The sequence below is a fragment of the Cygnus olor genome, chromosome 2 (assembly GCF_009769625.2).
Source record: "Cygnus olor isolate bCygOlo1 chromosome 2, bCygOlo1.pri.v2, whole genome shotgun sequence".
NCBI lineage: Eukaryota > Metazoa > Chordata > Aves > Anseriformes > Anatidae > Cygnus > Cygnus olor.
Genome location: NC_049170.1, coordinates 11,159,332 through 11,174,691, shown reverse-complemented (window position 1 = coordinate 11,174,691; position 15,360 = coordinate 11,159,332). Strand labels below are relative to the sequence as shown.

The 15,360-nt window shown below is 38.8% G+C and overlaps 1 protein-coding gene across 5 annotated transcripts in view; it reads left to right on the top strand.

Annotated features, from left to right (window-relative positions):
- DIP2C (disco interacting protein 2 homolog C) overlaps positions 1–15,360 on the top strand; it is a 316,217-nt gene that overhangs the window by 271,193 nt on the left and 29,664 nt on the right. For 3 of the 5 annotated variants that reach the window (XM_040546127.1, XM_040546125.1, XM_040546129.1), the window contains 3 exons: positions 5,362–5,530; positions 6,525–6,695; positions 13,691–13,720. In XM_040546127.1, coding sequence (XP_040402061.1) covers positions 5,362–5,530; positions 6,525–6,695; positions 13,691–13,720 — 370 coding nt within the window. The remainder of the gene's footprint in view (positions 1–5,361; positions 5,531–6,524; positions 6,696–13,690; positions 13,721–15,360) is intronic. The other 2 variants (XM_040546128.1, XM_040546126.1) reach the window with 1 other exon arrangement.

Here is a 15,360-nt window from a genome sequence, read left to right as displayed (position 1 = left end):
TTTTTTTTTTTTTTTTTACCAAAACAAAATCAAAACAGTGTCCAAAATTTTAAAACTTGCTTCCTTGATTTGGTTGCCTGCTTTGAAGTTTTTAGATAAAGGGTCTTCGTGTTGGAATGATGCTAAGCACCCCAAATTGTTTCAGGTGACTTTATGTGATTTCCGCTCCCGATGCTGCTGCGTAGGATGCTCAGGAGCAGTCAGCAACACACTTCCCAGGGATGTTACACACCAGTTCAGAAATGCCCAATAGCAATCTAGAGCCATGTTAAAAACTGTCCCTTACAAGGTTAGAGTTTGATAAAACATTTCTCTGAAAGGTGGAGGTTAAAGCCTTTTGAAGAAATGACAGTAGCTAGAAGTTCGAGTTACATCTAGCTCTCATTCAGGGCAAACAGCATGGTCCCAGCAGGCAGTAATGGCATTTCGGCATTAACCAAAGGCATACGCTTGTCTGATTAGAGTACCTACACCAGAGCTCGAGTTAAAGCAGGGTCCTGGGTTATGGCACCATTCTCATTGGCACCCAGTACTCTGATATGGAAGTGGCAAAGTCTGGATCTGTTCTCAGCATTAGAAGCCTATCAAAATTTATGGTTGATGTCTTTTCCTTTCTTGGAAGACCTGCATGCTCTACGCAGTGTTCCCTTTTGCTCTACATTGGCTCTTGGTTGAACTTCTTTGTGAGATACTTCTGCGTCTCCAGTACTGATTGATTATCTGCTCACCATGTGCAGCAGTGCTCATAGTATGCCAGGTTACGAACGCTCTTTTTCATCTTTGTTGTTCTCCAAAAGTCCCCTTTTAGTGCATGTAATGGATCTTCAGGATAACTGAAGATTCATTTTGGCCCAAGTCCTGTGATGTTTACGTGAGACATATGTCCAAGCAGTCTCCCTTATGTCCTCTTTTGTCCTTTCTACCAGCTCTGGTCCAGATGATTGCGAAGGCTTTTGCTTGGCCCTGTTGAGATTCCCTTGGCCTGCTGACTTCCTTCACAGACTTTGAATTATGTGCAAAACAACTCAATTATTTTGGGCCTAACCAAATGCCAAGTACCCATAGCTGTCCCTCATCACCTATAGAAATGCAGAAACTAAATGCATCTACTTATAAGACCCGACAGTACCTACCTGCCTCCTGCAGCTAAGTAGAAAAGCAGCTAATACCACCTCAGAAGGAACCAGAAGTGAGGGCAGCAGTGTGTTAACAGCCTGCCAGAATACAATTCCAAATTGCAGTTGCCGTTTGTCAGCATTTATTGCCCTGCTAAAATTTCTGGAACTAAAATAAAACCTCAGTTGTTTATCAGACTTTATTGTTAATCTGCCTTAGCACAACATGAGGTAAAGCTTTGATTCAGTGGAACAGTTAATTGCCAAGATGTCCTTCCAGGCATCGCCGTATGCTGCCAGAACAGCCTGCCAGGCGGTGGAACCAGAGCTGTGATCAGATGGCGCCGTCGTACCAAAATACATTCTGGTGTGTTTACATGGAGTATTCCTGTCCTTGGGCAGCCCTTGCTCAGGCAGACAGGGCTTTTCACTTGCTGCCAAAATCCAAGGCTTTGTCCGTCACCTGAATACTTTTCCCCCAGATTGCTTTTCAGTCCTCTGAAGAAAGACATAATTTCTAACCGGGGGTCTCCCACCTCAGCTACTTCAGCATTTCACTCTGCATTTGCATCCCCAAAGTCATTTTTACAAATGTAAAAATGCCCGGATACAGGTGCGGGGGTGCTCTGAAGTCAGTCTCCTTTTTTGTCTTCTTTTTTGCCTATTCCTAAACATGACAGAGATGTCCAGGACTGTCAGACAGTCTCTGCAGTTCTACACTGTGTCTACTGCTGTTATAAGGCTTGTATCAGGGGAAAGTCACTTTTGTGGCAACAGATCTCTACAGAAGTGGAAGAAAGAATCTTGTTTCAGTTCCTTCCCAATATTTACATAACTAAATTTTAAAATGGCTCTGACTCCAATACATTATGTACTGTTTCAATTTCAGAATGGTAATTTTAGCTTCCAGAATTCATATTTAAACCTCCAACTTTTCTTAATATCCCACCTGATCACCCTGATACCAGTGTTCACCACAATTGTGTTGTTTTCCAGTATGAGACTAGCAAAGCTAACCGTCTCTTGATGACTGTCTTCTTTCATGAAGGTGAGATAGTACTATTTACCTGGAGTTCCTCATTTTCAGGATTAACTCTACCATACCTAGAATGTCCCATATCTAGATGTACCAGAGGCAAAGTTGACAAAAGTTTCTATACGTTTGGGACCATATACAGCTTTATCCAGCATCCTCCAAAGCATCCTTCCACAACTGCAGTCTGTTCAAGCACTCTGCTCAATTGTTGTTTTCACGCTAAGCCAACACCCTGTAACATTTCACAGTGATTTGAAATCACCAGAGTGGTAGAAGCATTTCAACCAGCCATACAAGGGAGTATCTTTTATTTCTCAGCTTCTCTCCACAGAAGCATTGGTGACATACAGCTTCTTTGGGGTTAATGTAGAAGCATAAAGTCTGAACATTCACAAGGATATGAGGCTTCCAGGAATGTTTTGTTGCTTGGAGTGATTCACAAAACCTGCTCAATGTTTCTGAGATTAATTCAGGAAGGTGAGCCAAGTCGTGGCTGACATCATGGTGGCCAGGTGTTACATTAACCGGTTCAGCTGTGGCACTGGCACATTCCCCCCAGAAATGTGTCTTTGTAGTTCCTTTCCTAGCTCCACCAACTACTCTAGCAAATCAGATGATGCACATGGCTTATTAGACCACAGCTATGTAGGCAAAGGCTGTGTTGGTAATCAAATTTCCAGGCATGGTATTCATTCTTTAGGTTTATGTACTGTAGGCAAGAACAGCACACATCTGAGGTTCTGCACAATACAAAGTTTCCTTCCTGCTCCATATTTCCTGCTGCTCTGCATTTCGGTTCTAAACTTCTCAGTATTTCTGAGGGATTATAAAACTCGGAAAAGGTACTAGCAGTATCTTCATTTATCTAATAAATCAGAAAAAAAAAATCTAATCAGAGTGAAATTTCTGGTAAAAGTGTGCTGTTGCCTAGTCTGATCATAAGTGTGTGTGTTTCCCTCAATCTCAAGAAGATGGGGTTATTCTGCATCCAAATCCAGGCTCCCTCATGCTTTGCTGCATGGCTTTTGGTGGGATCATGAGAGAGAACAAAAGTACGTTTCTTACTTGTTTAGCTTAAGTTGATCAAGAGGGGGAGACAGTTCACCCTCTCTTATTAGTGTTCCTGAGGAGGGAAGATTTGTCTTCGTTATGAATTTGTATTCCCAAATTTTGGACTATTTTCTGGTAAAGTGCACTTGGAATCAATGTTCCATTCTTCCACTACAGGTAACAAGTGTTTTCCTCCGTTGTTACTCTGCAGTTTGTGTGGGCACTTTTCAGTACAGGGATACAGTTTGTTCTGATTCTGTTCTTATCTTGGGATGTTCTGTCCTGGTGAATAAGTGGCACTTAAGGGACCTTAATGCAGTTCTGAATCATCTGATAGTTCTCCCATACTTGACCCTTGGCAGCCTGTTCCTTATTGTGCAGATTTTTTTTCTCCTGATAGTGGTCACATCAACTAGAAGAGTTCAGGGATGGGGGAAGGGTTTGATGCTGAATCTGAAAAACTTAATGGAACTGGCTGAGAAAGAAAGAGTGAAGTAATATTTATAGTAAAATCTGTTACTACTCCCTTGCTGGGTTTGATCTGTCAGTTGAACTCAGGACGTACTCCTTTCAGGCTTTGGTAGCTTTGCCAACATCTCTTTTCACACTCTTTCGAAGCTCATACTCCTGGTTCACCCATACTTTACTCTGATTCCATAAAAGCAACATGAAAGCATAATGCTTCATTTGACTATCGAGTGCTATAGTAGTTATGTTAACTGCATCTGAGAACACGTCTCTTCATGGCAAGTCACAGCTTATAAATTGCCAAGAGTGGCATAAATGTGGGCAAGCAAATGTGGACAAAATAAAATTTTACTGTATGATAAATGAAATTATTTGAACTGTACTTCATACGTATTCCATGACATCCTCTGGCTCCTACTCCAAAGCAGACCTAAACTATTTGGTTTATTAACTGCCTTTGTGGCTGGACTTTACCATACCACATAAAGACATACAGGTCACACGCACATTGTTCCAAATTGCACAGCTTTTGCAAGCACTCTGATCTCAGCTGTGGGGGTAGGAGGCGCTCATTCACCAAGGACGGAAACTGTGTGAGCAGCACATCTTCAAAAATTGCCAGGTGTGTATCTTCTCTTCTTCCTAGTATCAAATGTTATGGAGATGCTCACATTCCTGAAAATAAAGATCCATTTGGTGTCTTACCTAGGGCACTTGGATTTGAAAGCGTCAGCTTTACTTTAGCAAGCTGGCATTTCAGTTTTTCAACTGACAAATGAATTTCTCTCGTGTGCATCATAAATCTCTGGGGCTTTATGGTCCTTTTTCAGAACTTCTGTGATTTGGGAGGTTTATGCTATGACTGTTCTGATCTGAAATATCTACAAATCACAGATTAAGATGTGATGGAGACTGTAAAAATGACGGTAAATCTGGCTGTCTGAGATGAGTGAACAACATAGGACCCACAGGAAATAAAGACATCAGTTTGGGAATACGTTTTCCCTGGGGAAGAGTCTTGGGTAGCAAGGAATTAGCTCTGACATAATTATTTCCTTCAGGGACCCTAGTGAGTATCTTTCTCAATACTTGTGCTCCCTGGGTATCCAATAAACAAAAGATGTAGAATATTTGTTTTTTAAAAAAAAAACTTTCACAGCAGAAATGTAAAGCCCCAAGTATTGTTGAAGTGGGGCCAGATTTACATCCCTGAAAATGATTGCAAACCGCTTGCTTGCCTCAGCAGGAGAGAGGTTATTTCCATGTTAAGTAATCAAGAACTCTTTTAATCAAGGTATCTTAAAATGGTAATTACTCAATCTTAATTATTTGTCAGCAACACATAATTTTTGTTGATATTATAATACTGTTTATTAGCACCATCAATAACCTAGCTATTTTGCTCTCTTCAGTCAAGTTCTAACAGCAAAGCACATTGGCATTTTGAGTAATGTAGCGTTTCAGGAGCGTGTTCTGCCTGCATTCCTCTTTGTATCCTCATAGATTCCAAATGTACAGCAAAAGGCAGAATTTGGCCCTTGAAGTTAAACTACTGGACCTGTAGAGAACTGTAAGACATTGCCATGGATCAATGCATATTTTGATAATCTTTATGTTTTAGTACCACATAGCTTGTAAACATCTGCAGGCACAAGCATTTAGCATGTGTTAACAAATCTTGTATCTTTACAGCGTTTATTCAGGACACCAGTCAATTTTGATTCCTCCCTCAGAACTGGAGACCAATCCTGCTCTGTGGCTTCTTGCTGTGAGTCAGTACAAAGTGAGAGACACTTTTTGTTCGTATTCAGTCATGGAGCTTTGTACTAAGGGACTGGGTTCACAAACAGAGTCACTGAAGGTAAGTAATTCAGTCCTTCTGCATAATCTGCACAGTGTTTGGGTCTTCTCTGCCCGGAGTGGCTATGCTAAATGTATGCATTGAGGAGAAAATCATTAGAGGGCAAGGGCAGCTTCCACAGAACTGATATTATTCCTTGCCAGAGGCTGTATATTAATATCAATCATTCTCTTTCAGATCACAAGGCTTTTAAACATCAAGGAAAAGCTTTTATTTAACTAAGCTTTCTGATCTGTGTTACAGTCCGTGTTAGTAGGCATATGTTGGAAAACAGAGGTGTGAAAGTCCAAGATACCCAATATACGACAAACATTTGTATATTATGTTTTATAAATTCCATGATTATATGAGGTACTAGTTTGGTTTTGATCATATAGTTAAATAATCACATACTTAGAAGTACCATATTGCTTTAACTGGATTTTCCTCATTAAATAATCACATACTTAGAAGTACCATATTGCTTTAACTGGATTTTCCTCATTGTAGGGGAAGGAGGGTGGTTGGATTTTTTTTTTTAAACTCAGAATTAAAAGCCAGGTAGCCAGTTACATTTCTGAAATCATCTAGAATTTCCAGTATGCTACTGAAATAAATTAGATCTTGGGATACTAACATTTTATGATGTCTCCAGTCCTTACCATCCTCAGTTAATAATTTCCTAATCAGTTTTTCCAAGGCTAGTCAATGCTTCCTGTTTGCTGTTATTCAGTGGCATTCTGAATTAATACTGCTAAATAGCATTGCCTCCCTTCAGAATGAGCATACCCATCTCTTCCTAAATGCTCCTGCTGAAATGCCAAGAAAGTATGTCTGCTCTTCTACAGCTATTAGACTGTCATCTGGCCATCCGGCTTCCAGGAAAGATTGAAATTATACTGGCACCTTACCCTCTATCCGTCTTGAATCATTATACCTGCAGTTAAATGCTACTGACCTTTTTTCTTTAAGTCTGCCCTTTTGTGGCCTTTGTTACATTTTATCTTCCTTTTAGGCAAGGGGACTGGACCTCTCACGAGTACGGACGTGTGTAGTAGTGGCTGAAGAACGACCTCGGATAGCTCTTACTCAGTCATTTTCAAAATTATTTAAAGACCTTGGTCTCCATCCTCGGGCAGTCAGCACGTCACTTGGCTGTAGAGTTAACCTGGCTATATGTTTGCAGGTAAGATTTTTAACTTAGGCTCAAATGAAAATGGTTTCCACTAAGAAATACTCATTGTATTCCCTTTGGCAGCTTTGTTGTAGGCATATTAAGAAAATGCATGTAGTACTTAATGTTCTTCTTGCATATACAGGTAGTAACTTCTGTTACTTCGTCAGTGAACACTATTCATCCCTCTCATGTTGCATTCATAGCATTTATCCTGCCCATGAATACAGTAATTCAGAAAAGTGCATGGTAGTGGCAGAATGTGTACTCTGTACTCCAAAAATATTATTGAGTTATGTAAGGTAAAATCCAGTTTGCAAGTGCTTACTTTTAATATGGTACAAAATTGATTCCTTCTGTTTAGAAAATAATTCCAGCCCTTACTATAACTATATATATTTTTTTTTTGCATGCAATTTATTGCTTAAAATGAAAAACTATTTTGCAGCATCTTTCATTCTGTTTTGATCCACTAATCAGAAGAAAGTACCCAGGGATAATATGGGATTTAACCTCCAGGAATCTTTATTGAATCGTGATTTTAAGGACAGATGGAGCACTGTAACTATCTGATCTGAATAGCCTCTAGGCTTTCACCCAGTGATAGCTACACCAAGCAAATAGTTTTAGGCTGAATTATAGCATATCATTTTATCTTTCAGGACTCCAAGTGATGAAAGTAAACTTCCCTTTTTATAAGGTGTTCAATTTTTAATTATTTCTGCCTTATTTCTAGTTTAAATTCATGTGGCGTTAGACTCAGCCATTTTTTATTTTAGTATGTTTTTCTAATCTGGAATAAAGAATTTCATTTCTTTCATGATTATAATACAAATCTTAGTCTTTGATAAATAGATAAAGAATCTTAAGACTTCTTTCCTGATCTGTCTCTCATTTTTATGACTCCTGATCTCTTCCCATCCTTCCAAATCTGGTATCAGAACCTTACATACTATCCCTATAATATTACTACAGGTGTCCTACTCAGATAGAATATGATTTCCAATTTATTAATCCTTTAAAATCATGCAGAAATAATCTTCTGCACTGGCAACTGCATAGTCTGGTAAGTTCCATATCCATTTGGGTTACATTAAGGAATTTCTTATGCATGTGACCTACATAATTGCTTAGGTGTGGAAGCCAGAACAGATCTTCTCAGTGACACTACAAATAAGGCATTTGGATTGTCATCCATGTAAAGATTTTTTATTTTATTCAAAAAAAATGTGACTAATACAGGTGATGGGTTTAGCACAGAACAATTATGTCCGTGTGTTATGCGTGCCTTACCCTCTTGCCCTCTTCAACATCACTGAAGAATCATGGCTCTCATCAGGCCTTGGCTAAAAGTCGTCTTGTTGTTTAGCACGCTATCAGAAGATAAATACAGAAGGCATCGCACAGCTCCACGACTACTTGCTTTCTCTCTGATTGTCAGCACAATATCCCTTCGGCCCACAGTAACTTTAATTATTATTATCAAACAGATGGCAAGGCACAGTTGACCAGGGTTAAAAGTCATTTATTCATATATAAAAAATAAATAGAAGTCATTTATTCATATATATCAGAATTCTATAGTTTGACATTCTGTAGTTGCTGCCATAAATATTCTCCAGGAATAAAAATTCAAGAAAGTCTCCTGTTTTCTCAAAAGCAGCACTTGGATCCTTTAAAACAGATATATCTTTTCCCTAATGAGAAATAGTCTTGAGAGAAAAATGCATCTTTTAGATCTTTTTAGAAACTTCAGTGGACTACAGCAACATGTTCCCCATGTTTTTGTCATGGGTTTGGAATAAAAAACACTGACCCAAGTTTTGAATTCTCTTCTACTGAATGTTTCCTTGCAAGGATACAGGCCTCTTTGTTTCTTTCTCCAAATCTAGACTGCTATATGGTGACAAGGCAGAGAGGACAACTCAGAAAACATCTAGGAAATCATCAGGCACTCTGAGCTGAGACAACATAATTTGGAAGGTACCAGTTTAGGCCAGTTAGCAGGTGCAGGTTGGTGTGCTTTCCCAGTCAGCAATCCAAGCAACTTGAAACAGTTCACTGGGAGGAGTGTTGCAGGCAGCAAGGACACCTGTGGTTGACTCTCATTTTCCCTCAAGTATAAAGGGAGATCAGAGGAGAAAGATGGGCTAGTTACTTGGTAACAACAGCTTTCTAATTCATTCCTGTATCATTAGCCATTCTGAAATGCCAGCACAGGAGGGAAAGAGGGAAATGATGGCATACATCCATGGCCAACTGCTTTGAATTCTCTGACAGACCAGGACGGGGTCCATCAGCTTCTGTGGCCAGCTGAAGTGGAGCTTTTTCTGAAAAATACCATGACCTCCCACTGGCTTCTGGTTCATGTACGGACCAAGGATGAAGATAACAAGGACAGATCAGTGGCAGAACTTTGCTTGCCACTAATGAAAGTCTCCTTTTCAGACTTGCAGGAGTCTGGACTGTTCATAAGTAGTGGCTGCTTCACCTAGGAGGTAAATCATTTTTTCAGGACAAGTAATAGAATCAAGCAAATGACACTAACCCAGATTCAATGCCCAGGGCTCCAAGTAAGCCCCACTGGAAATAATATTGTACTGGTCTGCCTGTGATGGGGTGGAATTAACTTCTTCATAGCAACGCTTTTGGCGCAGTCCTTTGGATTTGTGACTAATACAGTGCTGATAATACACCAGTGGTCTCACTATTGCTGAACAGTGCCATGCAGCAGGCAGGCTTTCTCCGTTTCTCACTCTGCCTACCTCCCTCACCCAGCAAAAAGGCTGGGGATGTGCAAGAAGCTGGGAGGGGACACAGCTAGGACATTCCCAAGGGATGTTCCATACCAGATAAAGTCATGCTCAGCGATAAAAAAAAAGAGAGTGGGAGGAGCATATTGGAACAAATTGTAAAATTGGATAACTCTCTGAAGGAATATTATTGATAATACTGGCTATGAATTTAAGAACAGCACTCAATGAGATCCTAGTGCGAGGTGATTAACAGCCTGGCTGATCATATAGCTTAGTGTCAGCCTTCATTTACTTGTACTAAGATTTTACATTTCAGTTCACAGGACAAACTAAAAGCCATATGTAATTTAAAGAATGGTGTGGCTAGAATGAAAAAAAAAAAAAAAGCCATTTCAGAACATTCTATATTTGGTAACATTACCCTTCCAAGTAGAATGCTTTTTTGAAGCATTTTAAGCCAGGAGTAGTTTGGCAAGTTCTAAAGGGGATTGAAATATAACTAAAGATGTAATAATGCTCATGAGCATTACCATAAAACATGTCATTTTGACAGAGAATATAAAGAAAGCTACAGGATTGCATCCTTTGAAGCATCTGGTAGTAGGCACTGCCAAAGACTGAATGCTGAATTAGACTGAATGCTCTTTCCAAATGTTCTGGAAGATTATGGCTAGTGATACTCTACAGTAGCTTGGGGGCTATTCCATTTTCTGGGCTGAGGAACAGAATGAATTTTAATCCTTGGTCAACAATGTTCCTTAAATTAACGTTGTCTCCAGTATGTTCCAGAAATTGCTCATGATTTCTGTATGCTTCACATCGCATAAAAATACTTCTAAACATGTTTGAGTCAATAGCATCTGCCTTTCCATTTTTTCTTTCAAGTTATATAGTCTGTGAGGTTAGCGTGTGTTTCCTGGGACACCATCTTTCACAGCAACAACTGTGATCCAGCCTATTCTAGTGTCATTCTAAATCTTATACCTACTTATCACTTTTCTAAACATATCTCACTGTTCAGCTGCGGCCCCGTACCAGCAAAAAGCCTGTCCAGGATTTCTTCTCCATGGACTGCCTCTAATGCAAATTGGATGTGGTTTTTGATACCTTTTTAACTTCCTTTTTTTTTTTTTTTGTTAAATTAAGGCTCAGGTGTTTCAAGGGGAAAGTACACTGATTTTTCAAAAAGCTTTTACTGTTTTCCACCCCTATTTGAAGAAGAGATGTATCTGTGTGTATGTGTATACAACTTCACAGCAGAATTTGACCTTTTATTAAAGATTACTTTGAAAAGGAAATCATTATGATAATCTCTTTGGTACAAAAGAGTCTTAGCCTACCAAATGAATTATAATTTCAGGATTAGGATCACTGACAGACTAATGTACTGTCATTTGTATTCATTTCCTCTCAAATTTAGAGCAAATGTGCTATGTGTCTTTTGATGTAATCTCTTTGGACTAGATTTTTAGAGGTATGCTTTTGAAAATAAATAATTTTCTCCATCTTTAGGGACTTAAATACCATTAATATCTGACCTTTTATGACTGTACAGTCACCGATAATTGTCCAGCTATTTCTGAGATGAAAAGATTGAATCCAGCATATTCTAATTCTCATTAACTAGCATCTTAGCATTCTCGAGAGAGAGAGAGAAATAGATATGAAAAGTAGCCCCTTTCTTACAGCAGCACAGATGGTTTTCTAGGATTTTGGCTAATTTCCATTTAAACACTTGAAATAAATAGTAGAATTTTATTCAACCTGCTACGTAATTTCAGTTGAGGATAAACTTTGTTTCATTTTCCTTAGTTATCCCTGAAAATGTGCAAGCTAGAGCAGGGGAGCAGGATTCATCTGGCTTCATTTAATTCGCCTTGAAGTTAGACACTAGGACAAAGTTAGTTATCTATTGTCCATCTATAAGCAGTAGAGACAAAGAAATGGTTCCAAGGAGAGTGTCATTCAGCCGATCTCAGGTGCACATCTTGGGATTCATCACCATCAGGAGGTACTTCCTGTCTTACACTGCACACTTTCTTCTCTAATGACTGAAATTATATGAAAAGAATCCCTCTGTCACTGTCTAGCAAAGGGAAGTTTGTCAGTTAATTTAGGGGTTAAAGATAACATTACTTTATCCTTAGTGATAGATTGCACTTCTTTGAGGATCCTCCATATTAAAAGTAGTAAGAGCTTGCTATGAGAGGAGTGCAACAGGCACTCTGTGTATGATTCACATTCAGCACCGTGCTGCAGCTCTGGGTGAGCTCCATCAGATTCTGTTCTCCCACCTTTATTATGAATCATGCTCTGAAGTTCTTTTCACAGCTCCTGCTGCTGTGCTTGTGTATGTGAAATCGGGAAGTGTACATCAAAAAATCTTATTTCTGAGCATCACTAGAGCAGGAGTAGTCTCAGAAGTATAAACATTGAAGCCACAACCCTAGACAGCAAAACGAAATGAAATGAAACAAAACAGTTATTTTTAAATTCTTCGGACTTCTGTTTGCCAGGTAGATGGTTTTTAACTTTGGGGAGGGAAGGAGAGGAGAGCACATAGCTGGGCCTTTAACTGCAGTGGAGATTAGGTGCAGGCTGAGTGCTGGCACATTGTCATCTCTCCTAATTGTTATGGTGGTTCTTGGTGCGGTTTTGACCTGCAAAGTTTTCTCAGAGAATAAATGCCTGGCATGTTGCAGAGATTGGCATCAGCCTTGGATGGTTCCCTGGTGGCATCCTGTGGGCAAGACATTTATTTATTCCAAAGGATATGACTGATGATGTGCGAGTTTTCAGGCAGAAAAAGCTTTTTAGCCCATTTTATTTCCTTGAACACTGCCTAGCATGTCCTTACTAAGTATCAGACACAACAGAGGTTATGTTGTGATTTTCCTGTTACCAGTGTTACAGATGCGCTCCATCTCTGTCTCACAAAATAAATGTGCACAAATTGAGTCAGTCACTCAGGTCTTGGATAAGATCCTGCTTCTTTAAAACAATGCTGAGACCTCAACTGCTGTTTGTTAAGGCCTTAGATAAAATCAGTACGAGGCTCAGACACTCGAAGACCTCTCTGGACCTGCAGTATAGTCACAAGCAATGAATTATATAACTGAGGAATTTCATCAACTCCCCTGCTTTGTTGCAGTTACACTGCAGTGTTCAACCTGGATTATTAGTAAGATTTCTATTTTTGGGTAGCAATGTAAGAAGCAGATCCATCCTATTTTTTAGAAAGCTTCATCTTCCCCCGCATCCAAAATATATCTATTTTTATATGCTGCTGTGGCAGCTTCCTGTAGTTTTTAACTTTGCTGGAATTCAGAAGTTTAACAAAAGGGATGTGGAATGGCAGTGCTCTCAGAGCTACTTATTTTCGCAAGTTGTAAGGTTAAGTCCCGCAGCAATCATCTGGGGTTAGGAATTCAACATGACAGTAGCAGCTTAGGACTAGTCATGACTGTGTTTTGTCTCTTCACTGCATTATCGATCATGGTGGAGAACTGATGGGTTTCTGTTGGTTTTTAATTTTACTGTTCTATATAAGTATTACATTGTTTATAGTAGAAAATAGACTAAGAATGAAGAGTTACTGAACTATGAAGTTACTCCATTTAGTTATGGTCTTATAGTGATTAGATTGCGCAAGAAGCCTTAATTTTATTTCACTCTAGGAGCAGGTTAATCTGTATGAAAGAAGTTGTAAGTATCATTCTCTTTTCTCCATTGTATACTAATTATTTTTTTCCCAAAAGAGAGCTTACTTATGGTTTCTACAGGACATCGCTTACAAACTTCTAGTAGTGAAATGGCAGACTTGGAACCCCTGTCTCAATGGATGTGCATTAAAATAGCAGGGCCATAATGTTTACTGACTTATTCACAAAAAAATAAAAATAAAAAATCAGTATGCTAGACACATGTTTTCCACTAACAACATTGTCTGTAGTGTCCTAAAACCATTTAAGTCTGTTTGTCCAAGGTTAGCAGTCTACAGCTGTCTCTTCTGTTGCTCTACTAAAATGTTGACACCTCATTTTTTACTTTTTTTAACCTTTAATGGTATAATGGTTAATTTGTAAGATTCCTGTATTTGACATTGTTTTTCTTTTTATTTTACTCCCTGCTTTTTGCATTCTCCTCTTTTTTTTTTTCTCCCACCCTTCATTCCCATTTTTTACTATTATTTTCGTCTTGTGTTACCTTCTTTCCTTCTCTCCCTCATCCCTGCTATTCCTGCTGCTATAGCCTCACAGGCTGGGGAAGCTGGCCGAGCAGGTAGGGGATTTTCATGTTCCCTCAATACCCACCTATCAGCTTCCAACAGTGGGACAGACTAGAAATTGAGTCTGGAGATTTGGGGATTTTCAGATCCTATGAAATTATATACAAGTCCATTATAGCTTTATCTGGATGCAGGTTTCATCAAATATTAGTTGTCCATTGTAACTCTTTCATTCACACTGAAAATAACAAATACCATAGTGATTGTCTTTGATTTTCATTATTTTATAAACCAATTCAAGTTTAGTTTTATTTTTTAAAGATAAACAATTTTTTTCTCGTTTTTTGTTTTTAACATTGCATATATTTGAAATAAGCTCTCCACTCAGCACTAGTCTGTTACACTGCTGAGTTTACTAGTAGACTCAAAATCGTGTCGTTAATAGCTAGAGAGGATATTGTATCTTGTATTGTGTATAACAAGCTAAAGAGGCTAACATGCATGTGCAGCTCTATTACTCTTTTTCTCCTCTGGTGGTGGGTCACTATCAGTGTCTGTACAGTAAGTATCAATCAGTACTGGTAGCTCTTTTCCCCTTTAGATACGAAATTATGTATTCATTGAATTCTCTCACAATTTTTAGTGCTAAATGAATCATGGAGCTACTGGCCAGCATTGCAGAAACACAAAATTTATCCCCAGACATACTTAATGTGAAGAATTGTACTCTAATATATCCCAAACAGGACCGAAATCACTGGGAAATAATGCTGTCTGCTGTTTTAAATAATTAAGATCTAAATAACTGATAAAGGAGTTCCTGCACTTGTACACTACCTGGGCTAGGTGAATTTATCTGATGGAAAAAAAAGAAAAAAAAAAAAAATTTCCAAAGTTCCAGTGTTCAAAAATGAAGTTGTGCTTTTCTTCTAGCTTTCTTTTTAGCAGTGATGTGAGCTATGCAGCAGAGAGAAGAGCCTTAGATTACAGCACTGAAAATTCCAATGAAGTTGTATAGTGATGAGTTTGAAGTCTTGGATAAGGGAAAATCACAGCAGGTTACAAGACTGCAGCAAAGCTGTAGGTGGAAAGGCCTAAAAGACTCTATCATCTCTGCATAAAAGAAAACTTGAATTAGCCTACTATTATTCAAGTAACTAAATATTATGACATAAAACGAGGGCTTAAATTATGCAGTGGAAGACCGAAAAGGAACAGAATAATTGCTTATAGATCTTCAGTCCACACTGGTTCGTGTCATGCGTGCTACCTTTAATATCTTTAGCTTCAAATATATTCTCTGTTGCATGTGTGGAAGATTCTCAGTAAACCATGCTTCACATTCCTGACCATGTGCTTCTGCCATTAAACTATGTCTCCTCTTGCTGTTTCTGCATTCCTTTATATGGCAAAATGTGTTTAACATTTTTGTATGTATCCACATGCTGAATACTTGGCCTTTAGTAGCAAGTAAAACCTCTGTTGACATGTGTTTGGTTAAATAGTATGGCCGCTTGATGCGTTTTACCAACCACGAGGTAACAAGTACCTGACGGTAGGTATGTTTTCAGGTGCTCTGTAAAGCTGACTCTGTAAAGCTGAGCTTTGTTTGATGAACAGCTTAAATATAACTTGTCGTTTGATTAGTATAATTAGCAGTGAAATGAATGTTCAGTTATTCGGGGGGTAAATC